Source organism: Nipponia nippon, unplaced genomic scaffold (assembly GCF_047370975.1).
Source record: "Nipponia nippon isolate SJK-2023a ecotype South Korea unplaced genomic scaffold, ASM4737097v1 scaffold_5, whole genome shotgun sequence".
In the NCBI taxonomy this organism is placed as follows: Eukaryota; Metazoa; Chordata; class Aves; order Pelecaniformes; family Threskiornithidae; genus Nipponia; species Nipponia nippon.
Genome location: NW_028262369.1, coordinates 88,402,028 through 88,415,972, shown reverse-complemented (window position 1 = coordinate 88,415,972; position 13,945 = coordinate 88,402,028). Strand labels below are relative to the sequence as shown.

The following is a 13,945-nucleotide window of genomic DNA, read 5'->3' as shown; positions in this document are numbered from 1 at the left end:
GCGCGTCTTACAAATTCCAGTTTATTCAAAGATCTTTATGGTTTGTGTTTTGTTTGAGTGCTCCGTTTGCTTCCGCTCCCCTCCCCATCGCTCCAGATCTGCCTGACAGCCCTGGGCCCTGTTCACGCTGGAAACTTGTACCACGTTAGTTTGTACAGTTACAGTACAGCCCCCCCAAGGGAGAGCACGGATATGTTGTTTTAGAAACACTTTACTATGGTCATGGCTACTCCTATCTGGAAGAGCAAATTATTCTAATCCAAGGCATCTGTTAAGAAACCTGAATGCATCTGTGCTAGGGACAGGAGCTGTGTTGCTGTTAACATACGTACTCTATAAGACATTTCACATTGAGACAGTTTGTTCAAACGTCTTCCTGCTCTGCAAGTGAATTTAGCTCTGGCTTCCCCGAATCCCCTACGGGGAAAGTCCCAACCTGTTCGTCCCGTGACTCATTAGCCGCAATTTTATTGCCAGCTGTCTTAGCCTTCAGATGGGCATGTGTCCTCCATGGCACTTTAATTCCATTTCACGCGGCTTTGTGAAAGGCCACCGTAGCGTTGGGACATCAGCAACCTGTGTCTCCAGTTTCACTCCTTGCTTGAAGTAGCGGTTAGTTTTATGGAATATATAACAGATGAATATACAGAAGTGTTTTGAAGTTGTGACACCCGCTGTTCTGAACTGAACTGAACTCGTCCTTTCAAATGCCAGGCACTTTATTTCATTTTTTTGTTTTTAATCTTCAAGCCAAAATTGCTGCTACTGTAGTGGCATAGAAAGTAAGCAGAAATCAGCTAGGCTGGTTTTGCGTAGATGTAGGAAGATCTGACGCAATGACTTTCCTCTTATTTTATGGTCTAAGACACATTACCATAATACATATTTTAAGTGCTCTCTAAGGTGGCTTTCTATGCTATAGAATAGATCTGGTCAAACTCTGTTGATTTTATTGGTATTAGTTCGGTGGTAAACTAATAACTGTTTACAGGAACTTCATTTGGAGATGATACTTTGCGAATATTGAGAGTAGCAAGCAAATGGCTTAGTGAAATATCTTAATGCATTAACACAGAAATTAAATTTTCCAATGGAAAATGCAAGAGAAAAGCCATTTCTTTATACGCAGATCTATTATTCTGGTGGTGGCAATTACAGTAATTCTCTTAAAATCAAGTTAAAATTATACGTCTGCTTCATTATGAGAAGAAACCACTGATTGCAAAAATCAGGGGAGATTCAGTGGAAAGTTAAAAAGACTTACATATGCAGTGGGCAGACCTGCCTCACTACAGTCCCTGCTCCAGCATCTCAGGAGTAGGTTTTGTGTGGATGTTCCCTGGATTCGTGAGGCCAGCATTCACGTTCCTGCTTGGCCATGGTTTTCCCATGTGACCTTGAGCCCCTTTATGTATTTACTTTATATACCATGCTGCTGTCTCTGCAAAATAGCGTGGTATTGCTTTTCTAGCACCAATGACATTTCAACAATTGCGTAATGCCAGTTTGAAGACTTCATATGCTTAAGAAGCTAGAGATGCAATGGTCTATTTTATTTTACAAAGAAAGAAATTTGAGATAGAGCAGGCTAAGTAACTGATCACAGAGTCAAATGATGGGCTGTCAAAGATTAAACTCAAGGTGTCCTGATAACTAGTATCTTGACCAGCATAATAAAACAGAAGTGATGTGTTTTCTGATATTACAGTGTATGATCTGAATGCCATAAAGTAGATTTAACACTGCTTAATATCTATGAAATAATGGGCATATGCAAAGTATTTGGAATATGAGGTAGGTTAGGGACTAAAGAGTTGCTTAGAATTTAATATTCCCTGTTCAAGGATGATATTTGCATAGAAATACTCATTTAGTGATCTCACCTATACTGCCTTCGAAGGGGGAGTGTTTTTACTGCTGATATTGATTGTACAGAATTTCATTATATTTACATTGTTTCTCCATGGCACCTGGAGTTTTCTGTGTCAGCAAAGGGAACCAAAGATACATGTCAGCTCAAGTGCCACTGATCAATTGCGATGTGATGGTAGATCGCATCTTAAAAAGGAAAGAAAACCCTTAATGTTAAATTGTAGCCCTTGGAAAGGTGGGAGAACTTTACTCATGACTTGAGCATATCTATTCATTACTGGTTCTTATCAGGTAAGGAATATTAATGTAGTGTACAATAACCAGATAACGAGTTCAATTTCCTGTGGGATTTTTTCCTTTTCATTTAATTCTGAAATTACGGCCAATCTCCCTTCTCACTGAAAACATCATGTGTTCTATTATTACATTTATTATCATGCTTGTTTATTAATTAATAACAAGTTGATCCCTTAGTTAATGAGCTGTACCATTTTCTTTGGCCAGCCATTTTACCTTTCAGAATAGCTAACAAAGGATTATGTCTTCATTTTAAAGTTATTCTCCACTGCAGTTGCATTGGTGTTTCTCAGAAAAGTGGTTGTTACGAAGTGTGCACAGTTAAGTTTCTGGGTATGCTTTGGGTCCATCTCTCTTTAGAGTTTCATCGGTGTCATTTTAAAAACACAACTGCTCGATTACATTTAAAAGTATAGAAATGAGGAGGCAGTGAGTCAACGCACGTTGACTGTTCCAAAAAGGGCAGTAAGACTCATGTTCCTATTCTTCAGCAATCAGTTTGCCCGGCAAATGGCCACTTCAGTATTATTGATCTAGTAATCTCCCAAACACAAGTGGTAATTTTGTATACGGAACATCACATCACTTGTCCATTCTCAGCTTATCCATGAAACAGTCGGCATATTTTGGTGCCTACTGTCCTTGGGAAAACAAGATAACTATAGGAAACGTGTAGTTGCTCCTTAATGTTTTAAATTATGACGTTTATACACTAATGTAATGTTTTCATTATGTAGTGACTTTCCAGAGGGAAAACCCTGACTTACTGAAATTGCAGAGTAAATAAATCACAAAAGGACAGGACACTGGGGAAGCTAGTGGAGAGAGCGAGGAAGAAGTAAGGTTAGGTTGAAATGACCACTGCATGCAGAATTACTGCAGCTTTTTGGGTAGGGAGTACAAAAGCATCATTGTTTGACTGAATATCCATGATACCAGGGGAGAACATACTGAATGCAATTTGCACAGCTATGAAGAGCTCATTCCTTCACCACCAAAGACAAAGACCTGAGCAATATATAACAGAAAGCATCCCAAACTCAATTAGATGCAACTTACTCAGTCTCTATCCTGTGTGCCTGACCCAGGATATACATGTGAAACTGTTAACTGTCTGTGCCAAAATTTATTACTCTGTTGCCTTCTCTGACGACTGATTGATTGCTGGCACACAGCCTCTATGCAACAGGTTGTCTTTTGTTTTAATACTTAAGTTTTTAGTTGTTTCTCTTTCTTATTGTGCTGCTTCTATGGCTTCAGTCACTTTTGCAAGCCGTTCTCTCGAAGGAGGGCAGGGAGGAATAGTACCAGACTCCTACAACTGTGGTGGTAATGGATAGTCCCTTCTTGCAGAGTTCTCTCAGCTCTGCCTTCCTTCTTGTTGGTTTTTGGCAGGATTTTGACATCAAAGATGGCTCTAATGCCAGAAAACAGACTGCAAGAATGCTCACAGCAAAAAGCACGCCTGAAGTTTGAAAACCAGAAAATAACATGGGTTTTCCTTTTTGTTTTATATGCAGTTCTGGATTTCAGGCTGTCTTGTGGGACAAATGAATCTGATATTTATTTTGGTGTGGGCTGCTCCAGTTTGGACAAACCTGCCAGCTCTTTTGCACTGGTCAGGCAGACCTGGGTGACTCTGGACTTGCTCGGAGCCAAAGCAAAGAGACACCATTGGGGTCAGCAGTATGCATGGTTCCTTTGCGCCTTTCTGCAAAAGGCCATGTATGTCCTTCAACTTTGCCTTCCTAAACTTCCTTGGTGTTGGAAGGGATTTGGCATCTTTCTCCCTTCCATGGGTTTTTCCCTGACCGGAGTGATTGGAACAATTTTCACATTCCCATCAGTCCCTTCCTAGATACATGAAAAAGGTCTGGAGTCCCTCCTTCTTAATAGCCCAAAATCTCATTTAGGTGGCTTGGATTTCTTTTTTATGTTCGGCAGACAGCAGTGTCTAATTTGGCTTGCAATGATGGAGTAATAAAATTCCTTCCACGCATCTCAAAGACATCTATAACATGTTCTACCTATAGTTTGGCTGGTAGCCACTGCATATCTATCTTTATTTGTTTTGCCTTCCCCAAATAGTTTTTCTTCCCAAAAGGCTATTTATTACTCCCGTTTCCAGTGAAGAATCAATCTGGTTAAATATAGCCTGCTGAAATAGGAAAATCTTTTAATTCAAGATGTGTAGAGGGACAGGGTAGCAAGTTTTTTGTGTTTAAAATAAAAAAAAGAGTACTGATGCTGCTTAGCTATAACTAAGTTCCAGTAACTGGGGTTGCTACTCATGCTTGTAAACTGCAGACCTAGGAAGGTCGTGGAAAAACTTTTCCCTGTATGACTGGTACAGTCTTCCCTTTCTGGTTGGTGATCTCAGGATCTTAATTTCTTCTCATTTCCTGCGTTGACAGTGAAGGAGAGACCACAAGCATCGAGGTGAGGAGCACTCACCATGATGGAAAGTATGGTGCCATTTTTCTCAGCAGCTCTTGAGTGCCAGCAGGGTCAGACACTCTCAGCGGGGCATTCCCAGGAGCACATTGCTAACGCAGACAGAGCTGCAACCGCAAATGCTGAGAGTTTGTGCTGGAGATGTGAATCTCCCAGCTGAGTCCCCCAGGCAGTTCTAACCTCCAGTAACACTCATTTGAGAGCAAACATGGGAAAATCAAGTAAAGGCAGGGTTCTGCAGTTTATCTCTCTGCAATGAGCCTTGCTGTCGTCATGCAGCGGCTCTGCGGATGGCAGTCTGCACGTTGCCACCAGTGTCTCTGAGAGCCATCTGGTCTCCTACTTCTTTGTCCGTTATCACTCTGTCACCAGTTTCAGTTGGTATGGTCTTGCAGAGTGAACTTCTTCTCAAATATGGGATGTGAGTTTGGTGTACATTTTTGGTTACTTTGGAAGAGGGACAGGAGGCTTCCTGCCTTTTGCTGTAAAGAAGAAGATGAAAAGGCTCACAGTTTTCTGGGCTTTTGGCTTTGTAGGGGTTTTGTGTGTATTTTCTCCTGTTTTGTGTTATTCTCTCTCTCTCTAAAGTATTGCTTTGCTTATCACAGCATTTGTGTACATATGTGCCTTCTCACCCTCTTGAGCAAGTGGGAGCCAGCATGACTGATCTTAAGATGGAACACTGTCACGGTGCACGACGGAGTCCCGCTTCGCAAGAGGGAGCTGTGCCAGCTGATGTGTCACAGAAGTGGTAGGGCTCATTTGAAACAATAGGTGATTTCCAATAGTGAACGGATCTTCTCTGAAATGACCATATAAGTTTAGGAAAGAGAGTGTATCTTTTTATTATTGGGTTTTTTTTTCCCATGACTGTAGGAAAAGGAAATATTTTAACCTCTGGTCTGTCTGATGTCCTGCTGTTTTGGAGAACATTTTTTGTATCGCTAAGGCTAAGACCTTAGCCTATCGCATAGACATCCCTAGAGAGCAAGGCTGACGTGCTATTGAGACCTGAGTTAGCCTGGAAGTAGCTTGCAGCCTTTGCTGGACCGGTCGCCGGGCTGTCACTCAGTGCAGTGATCTGTGTGGGCCGCTTCACTCTCCTTAGCTGGGCTTTGCTGCCCTTGCTCACATTTGTGCTGCTTTACCTAGACGTGCTGCCTGACCACAGTCACTGTGCCACTGCTGTGATCTTGTCCTCAGCTTGTTTTGGTTTGTCCTTTTGTTGTTGCTGCTATTAAATTTAGGAGGGAAAGAGCATTATGAGATGTTCCCACTTGTGTTTCTGGAAGCTGAAATCCTTTTTGTGTATAGGTTGGGTAGAAGAGAGAGCACACAGAGGACCTCCTTATCATCCCATCCCCAAGTGGCTACAGCTAGGAAAGAGAGACTGGGTGTATCTTGATGCCATGTCTCTTCTGGGATCTTCTAGATGAACTTAACACTATGTTTATGCTGCTGGAGCTCGAAAATAACTTCTGGGTTTACAGTGCTGGCAGGGAACTGGCTTTTAAACAGGTGTCCAAGTGTGAAAATTGACTCATTTACCAAACTGCTCAAGAGATGCTCCCACCTTGGAGATACTCAAAAGCCACCTGAACATGGTCTTGGGTAACCAGCTGTAGGTGGCCCTGCTTGAGCGGGGGTGTTGGACAAGATGACTTCCAGAGGTCCCTTCCAAACTCAACTATCCTGTGATTCTGTGGAAGCCTAGTTTGGTGTTAAGGGCTCGACCCAGCCCTTCAGCTGAGAGTTTTGTCATCTTCATCCCAATCCATCCTTCTTCTTTCTTCTTCCTTGTTCATAGTATGTCTTAATGACACGTAACACCAATAGCAGTGGATGGTGTTAAAAAATAAGTAGCACCCTGAGACTCTGTCCTCACCAATTAGCCTAGTGAATTCACTGACATAGGCATACTGTGTCTACAGCAAATGGCTTTCTCTTGTTACACATTTGCTTGCGAATGCAAATTAGTGAGCTTGTATTTAGTGAACAATGATTATTTTATTATGGTATATTAACTTTTTCTTCCCTTGTAGGTAGCATTCATTGCAGTAAAATACCATGACTTTGATTCACATACAGTCAGATGCACTTTGCTGTTTTTATAAGTCATTAAAGCTCACCGAGTCTGCGGTTTTGTTCTGTTTCCCATGCAGTGCCTGTGGTGTTCGGTTTCCAGTAACACATGGTGTTTATATTCATGACTGGCATTACCGTTGTGATGGTGATAGGGTTTGTGTTTCTTGCCTTGCTTGATTTATGTTGTGGCTGGCGTGCATGGCACGCACATGTCTTGAAATAGAACACGACTGTTTTTTTGTTTTTACATTAGAAGCACTGATGATTTAATTTAGCGTTTTGCATAATCCTGCATTTGCAGGGAAACCTGGCTGTGTCATGTCACTCCTTTGATAACTCTACGAGCTTCAGACATTTAAGGCTGCACTTCAAAATCACTCTGTCTAGGTGTGTGTGGTTTTTAAATGTCTCATGTGGGTTTCCTGCTTCCCACCTTGTCCTTAGCATTTCCTCCTCCTCACATTGTTCTTTGCTTTCTGCCGAGATCTCTCCCCTTCCTGCACTCTTGCTGAGAACCTTCTCTTTTGCCATCCAGGAGATCCTGTGATGCTTCTACCTCAGGGTATGTTAGTGGTGCAGTCACAGCAAGGATCACCTGAATTACAAGAGCTAGTTTTAAATGACCTGTGGTGGTAGGACCCAAGGTGCAGTGGGAGGGACCTGAGCACAGGCTGTGAAAGCAGCCCAAGCTGGGCAGGCTCACACTGCTGACCTCTGGGGTGTTACACTGAGGCTCCTGCTGGTACCTGAGCTGCTTGTCTGCGTGTGTCTTAACTACTCTGTGAATGCATTACAGACCAAAAAAATAGGAAAGCTAAGTTCAGCACTTTGGGAATTTTCTCCTCTTGGCTCTGCGTCTTAGCTGCTCCTCTCTTCATTTCACCTCACTCTGCCTTTGCAGCTATGCGAAGCACTCTGCAAAAAGCATCTAGATATCCTGCTCATGAAGGATCTCACTCACAGTCCACAGTGATGGTAGTGGTTTTGGTAAGGGCCAAACTCAAGCACAGGTAGGCATCCCAGTGGCAGTGGCAGCTAGACCTGTGTGCCCAGCCTGTCCTACGCTGCCTGGCAGCGTGGGGCTTTTGGGCTCAGGGATGCTCCATTCCGTGCATACACCTTTCCAGCTCTCCTGCCTGGGTCTTGGGCAAGAGCAGGCCAGTACCAGGCTGGCCCCTAGGCAGAGGGAAAGATGGCAGAATCTGGAAGCTACCCAAGCTCCTTTTCATATTTCTTTCCTGTCAGCTGCATGAGCCACGTAAGGCAACAGGCACAAAACTGAGTTTGCCTTGTACAGCCATGAAATCTTGAGCCAGTCCTTGCTGGAAATAGGAGCTAAAATAGGAGCTTAGGAAAGTATTCACCTCTACCCTATAACACAATTTGTGGTACTTTTCAACCAAAATTAAACAGAAATAATTTTTTAAAAAATTATAAAATGAATGATAACTCCCCTTTTCTTGTCTGTCTTTCCCAGAAATAAACATTTTTTTTGTCTTTTTTGAGGTCATACTCTTGTTACTGCTGGACAAAACCCAATCAGATGGTAAATTTGAAGGCAGTGACGGAGTGGAAAATATATCAAGAGCTCTGAAGCCATTACAACGTTTTAATTACATGCTAAACTGTTTTTTCCATAAAGCAGTAGCCTTCCAGATGAAGGGACCTAGGGCTGATGCCCAGGCTGCAGATTGTGTGGTCAATCCCTTGAGTCAGCTTCAGCTAATAGTACTTCTAAACCACTGCCTTACTTATCTCATGATATTTTATAGCTATAGTAATTATTTCATTTGACCTTTTGTTGACCACTGTCGTTTACTCCACATTTTGGCACAAGGAAGGCATATTACTGGCATTGTGCTCCCACCAGCAAGGAAATGCCTTGCCCTCTGGAGACTGACACATAGTTGGCTTGAGATGTGCCCTTCATCACAATCATCCATCACCATCATCCTTTAATAAAATCTTTTCATTGCTAAGGGTAGTCTGACATGAAAGACTGAAGTGGGAAGTGAAGACCTAAGGGTAGTGGGAAGCTGTGTGTTTACACTCCAAGACTCCTAGTCTGGATAAGATGCACGGGCAGGACTGGGAGATGCTCCTGCAACCCCACTGCATGTATGTTGTGTGTGTAAGGAGATATAGTGGGCTTTGTTTTTAAAGAAAAGCTCTGACTAAACACAGGATGAGGATCATGTGCTGTTCCCTGATGGCTATTGTAAGAGACATCTACTTTTTTCCTAGTTGCTTCTGGACTATTGGGTATTTTATGGGGAGAAGGCTGAACTTAAGGATTACTGGGGATAATAACAAAAGGAATAGAAGTGGCACGGCACAGCACCATGTACACTGGTCCCATTTCTCCCTTGCGGGTCCTTAGCAGGGTTGGGAGTGATAAACCTGGTTGTTGTCTCTGCTGCTGGAGCTGCAGTGCTAGCAGGGGCATGTGGAGGGAACAGATTAGGCAGGAGGAGGAAAATGTGATTTAGTGGCTTCAGAGCTCTCTGTTTAGAGCAGAGGACAGAGAGGCTTCAGGCTGGGTTCCTGTTTGCAAGGGTTGTTTCTCTGACAGTTGTGTGCTGTTCTTTCTCCAGTTTTCTGCCACAAATCTGTCTTTCCCCTCTCTGTCTTCAGTTCCCAGATCACTGCTCTGTCCTCTGCCATCTCCCACGTGGTCCTTTCCATACCCTGATGAGGTTTTCCATTCCCTGCAGCCCGTGTGTCCCAGGCAGTGTCTTCTGACAGCCCAGTGGCATAGCTACTTGGCTGCAGAGCAGGTCACACAGCTGTCTCAAGCCTGTAATGGAATATGCTCAGGTGCTGCAAGAGAAGAGGTGCATATGTTACTTGGTTAGCTGACATGGAAGAGGGACAAAGGGATGGACCATTCAGGTAGATGCCTTCATGTTAATCACAAAGTGTGCAAAAACTAAGTCATGCAAAGGACTTAGCAGGTAACCAGTTCTGAGTAGGTTTTCATATAAAGAGGAAAAGGCATGTGCCAGGTGAAGCTCTTCCCCTTATTGCCAAGAGTCATGTTCGTGTTCAAGAGTGAGAAGACTTGAAGCGTCTTAAAAAATACTTGTAATTCATTCCTTTAGATAAAACCAAACTTCTTTTTGCTTGACTTCCCTCTCCAAAATTGTCAAACTGGCTTTGTTGAAATTGTTTCATGCACCCCTCTTTCCTCAAACAAAACACTCATTCCAAGAAGCATCTCATGTACTAAATGTTGGTTTCCTAACAGGGCCGTCAGACAATGTTAACTTCCCAATATTGCTACCAGCTGGTGTGCAGAATGCACTTCTGATTCCCATCATGCACCTTTCCAGGTTTTATTCTCATAATAAACCCTTTTGTAGTGCTTACAATTGTAGTTTTCTAGAACTCTGCCAAAGAGCTGCATATGGAGCTGCAACCGCGCTGTCCTTGGAAGTGCAAGGCAAGGATCAAGATGAAGGAGATAGCTGCTGAATTTGAACAGAGAGCAACTTGCTGGTCACCCATAGAAGGTTACAAGTTTGAGAAAATGTTGTAATCAAGTAGTTTCAATTTGAAAAGGCATAAATCTGTGCATAGGTTGGCTCCATGGGTCTCTGCTGATTACTTAATTTGCCTGGTTGAAAATATTGCAGCGATTTAACTTCTAGGAATGTCTGATCCATTTATCTGGCATGATAGTAATAGGGAATGGAGGGGGCAACCTTCAGTCATTTATCCATGTTGATTAGGACACTATGCTAGCACTAATTTTCTGAATCAGGCATGAGCAGAAGGCTCAGGGCATCCCTGTATAGTATTTTCAGATATACGCATTGCTATCTGAATGTCAGAGCAGCAATTGCTCTGTATTTCTCCTGTTATAACACATGGCTGTTACAACAGGCACACAAGCAAAGGGTGTGAACATGTCCACAAGTGAGGAATTTGCAATTTGCCCCATGCTGGAAGAGGAACATGCTTGCAACAAGATATATTTTGTTACTCCACAAGAAATGGAGACGTATCCTATTTGTACATTACATATTAACACAAACTTAAGTTGCTTAGCGAGCAATACAGACATCTCTAAGATATCAGTTGATTTCAGGTGTATTTCTTTGGAAGGTTTACTTTTATTTGTAAATATAGAATCGTGGAATCACTTAGGTTGGAAAAGACCTTTAAGATCGTCAAGTCCAACCGTTAAACCATATATGTGAAATCTTGATGTATTTTTTGTCTATTTTCTCAAGTGTTTAAAAAATGGCAAAGTATATTTTAATATACTTGCCTTTTTCTTGTACATTTTGGCTTCAGCCTGACTAACAAAGAAGTATTTAATGCAATATGTTTGGTTGATGATTTATTGGAGTTGAAATGTAGAAGGAAAATAAAAAAGCATGCCAGAATTGAAATGTGTTTCAGGATTTTTGCAGAAAATGCGTGTGAAAATGTTCTTGTTGTCTTTGCTTTTTGTCTGAAGACATTGCAGGGAATTCCAACTGAAAATACAGCCTCTGCAATTTGCCTAAAACACGCTGGAGTTTTATTTTACAAAGAAGAAACAATTCCGAAGTGCTTGTTATTTACACTTTTAATTTCTCTTCCTATTCACGTACAGCTTGATGCAATAATCAACTTCAAAGAAGAAATCAACCACTTGATAAATGTTCCAATATACAAGTATAGCTTATGAATTTTATATTTGTATAAATATATGTGCATTTATACATTTTATCTTAAATCTATATAGAGATCGTCCAGTGCTTGTTTTACTGAATAGTTTTAAATTTAGCATAATGGCTGTGCTGATTGCAAATCAATATTTTCAATGTTGTAATTATCAATTAGAATCTTTTTCCAGTTAAAAAAAAAAATCTTTGCAGTACCACATTAAAATTGATTAATTGGAATCAAGGAATCATTATTAATACTTGTGATTCAGATAACTGTGCTTTCAAAACAGTCCACACTGCTTTCAGAGGGCTTTCCCGGTCTGGCCTGGGCAGATGGGAGTGATTCGGTTTCCCTGTTGCAATAGCAAAGGTTTGCCTCAGTTGGCGAGGGCTGCACTTGTCATTTGGCAGAAAGTTGGGCGATGCCTGCTTGCAGCCTTACTGAGAGGAGCTCTTGCACGCTGTAGGTGTATATTTTTATAGTGTTTCAGGGGCTAAGCCAGCTGGAAGGGGTGGTACAAATGGGAGGTTTCATTTCTGTAGTTCTTTAGAAGCTGAGCAAAAAAAAAAAAAAGCAATGAGTGAGAAGCGTGCGCAGCTGGGAGATGAGTAGAGTAGAGTAAATCAGTGTAGATTTCCTTCTCCGGTGAATGAAGAGTATAAAAGCCAGATGCTAAGTCTTCACCAGGACAGCCAAGTGTGTTAGGGCACGTGCAGCCAGCCCTGCTGCGTCCAAGCCTTCGCCCCGGCAGCGCGCGGTGCCATCGCCCCTGGCTTTGTGCATTTATAACATTGCAGGAGCATGTCTGCCAGGCACACGGTACAGGGCAGCCACGGGGCTGGGGTGCGCGCATGGAAGCAGACCACCGAAGTGAGAGTGAAAGCTGTGGTAGGCAGGTTGAGGTTATTCACTAGAGAGGGACTTCGTTTTGTGGCTGCACTTTGGCAGTGGAGGAAGTGGGCAGAGGAGTGTGGTTTTTCTGCAGCGGAGTTAAGACACAGGCGATGTTATTGAGCTCAGAGGTTGAGGATTGTGAACAAAATGGGTAAGTGTTGATTTTATAGTTGGGCTAATCTGGTCATTGTGTAGGAGAGCCTTGTTGTTAATCATGGCTGATAGCATTACCGTGCTACCACCAGCTCCCAGCATACTGTAAATTTTCTGGGCATGGGGCAAAGGTGGCGGGATGAAAGGCTTGTGGGGTTTTCTCGCCCTTTCTAATCTCTGGAGGGGATGAGGCCGTGCCCCTCAGGGCTTTACGTGTGATAGAGACTGTAGCATAAGGTGGCATTAAGGGGTGCTCATCTCCTTGCTGCTATAGGGCTGGGACACCCCTACATGCCTCCCCATCCCTGGACTTCTACCCCAGAACTTACACAAATATCAGCAACAAATTTTGTGACACTTTCATATTTTTTTTTCTCTTTTTTCCCAAGCATCCTCTTTGCAGACATAGAGGGTTTCACAAGTCTGGCCTCCCAGTGCACTGCTCAGGAGCTGGTCATGACGCTGAACGAGCTCTTTGCCAGATTTGATAAACTAGCAGCTGTAAGTTTTCTATTATAATTCTGATATATTTTTTTTCCTGTTGCAAGAATGACATACTGTGCTGGTTCACTGGATTTCTGTAAATATTCACTGCCCTAAAAGGCAAGCTATTGCAAGCATGAATATAAGCTGAATACTTCTCTCTCCTTTATTATTGTTATTATTTTTTTAGGAGAACCACTGTTTACGTATCAAGATCCTGGGTGATTGCTATTACTGTGTGTCTGGGTTGCCAGAAGCAAGAGCTGACCATGCACACTGCTGTGTTGAAATGGGAATGGATATGATAGAGGCCATCTCGTAAGTACCATGTTTCCCATGGAGAATTTCAGAACAAACAGCAACTAGATTCTTTTTCCCATTAAGTCTTCCTTATATTAGTAGCAGGGTAACCAAACCAGGGAACTGATGCCAGCAAAAAGAGAGACCAACTGGAACAAGAAAGCAAAATGCAGTAAAGGTTTGACAGCAGAAAGACAGACACTTGAGTCCACTACAGTCACATGGATAGCAGAGCTCAGTCTTCTGATGAGAAAGGCAAAGGTTACTGTAATTACTAGAAGTCTCATTCCCAAAGGAGGATTCCAGTGAATTACAGAAATGTGAAATCAGAAAATTAATAATAACTTTATTAAATTTCAGTCACTCTTCACTTATCTGTCTTTAAACCAGCTTTTTACTCACCTTACAATTCCTCTGTTAAGGTCTGTCTTCTCTAGTTTAACTAATCTTTCTCCATGTGTCCCTATGCCAAAAAGGTCAGATTCAAGACTTTCTTACTTTAGTTAAATTGATTATTGAAGAAAACCATAAAGTTGATCTGGCACAGACTGGGACAGATCCATGGTGCTTTTTCCTTTATTTCACTTACTTCCCCATCTTTATTTTTTTCTTTTAAAATCTGTTCTGAGGCTTTGCCTGCTCCTGAGGTCAGACTAGCAATCCTGTGTTTGTGCAGACAATTTCTGTCTTTAGAGAGTAACAAATATGAGACCCATATCTAGTTATATTACTTGGAGGATTGCAGACA

At 42.3% G+C, this 13,945-nt stretch overlaps 1 protein-coding gene across 1 annotated transcript in view; it reads left to right on the top strand.

Annotated features, from left to right (window-relative positions):
• Window positions 1-13,945, top strand: part of ADCY5 (adenylate cyclase 5) — a 222,001-nt gene that overhangs the window by 148,739 nt on the left and 59,317 nt on the right. Inside the window, exons 4-5 of the mRNA XM_009471999.2 lie at window positions 12,804-12,915; window positions 13,088-13,215. Coding sequence (XP_009470274.2) covers window positions 12,804-12,915; window positions 13,088-13,215 — 240 coding nt within the window. The remainder of the gene's footprint in view (window positions 1-12,803; window positions 12,916-13,087; window positions 13,216-13,945) is intronic.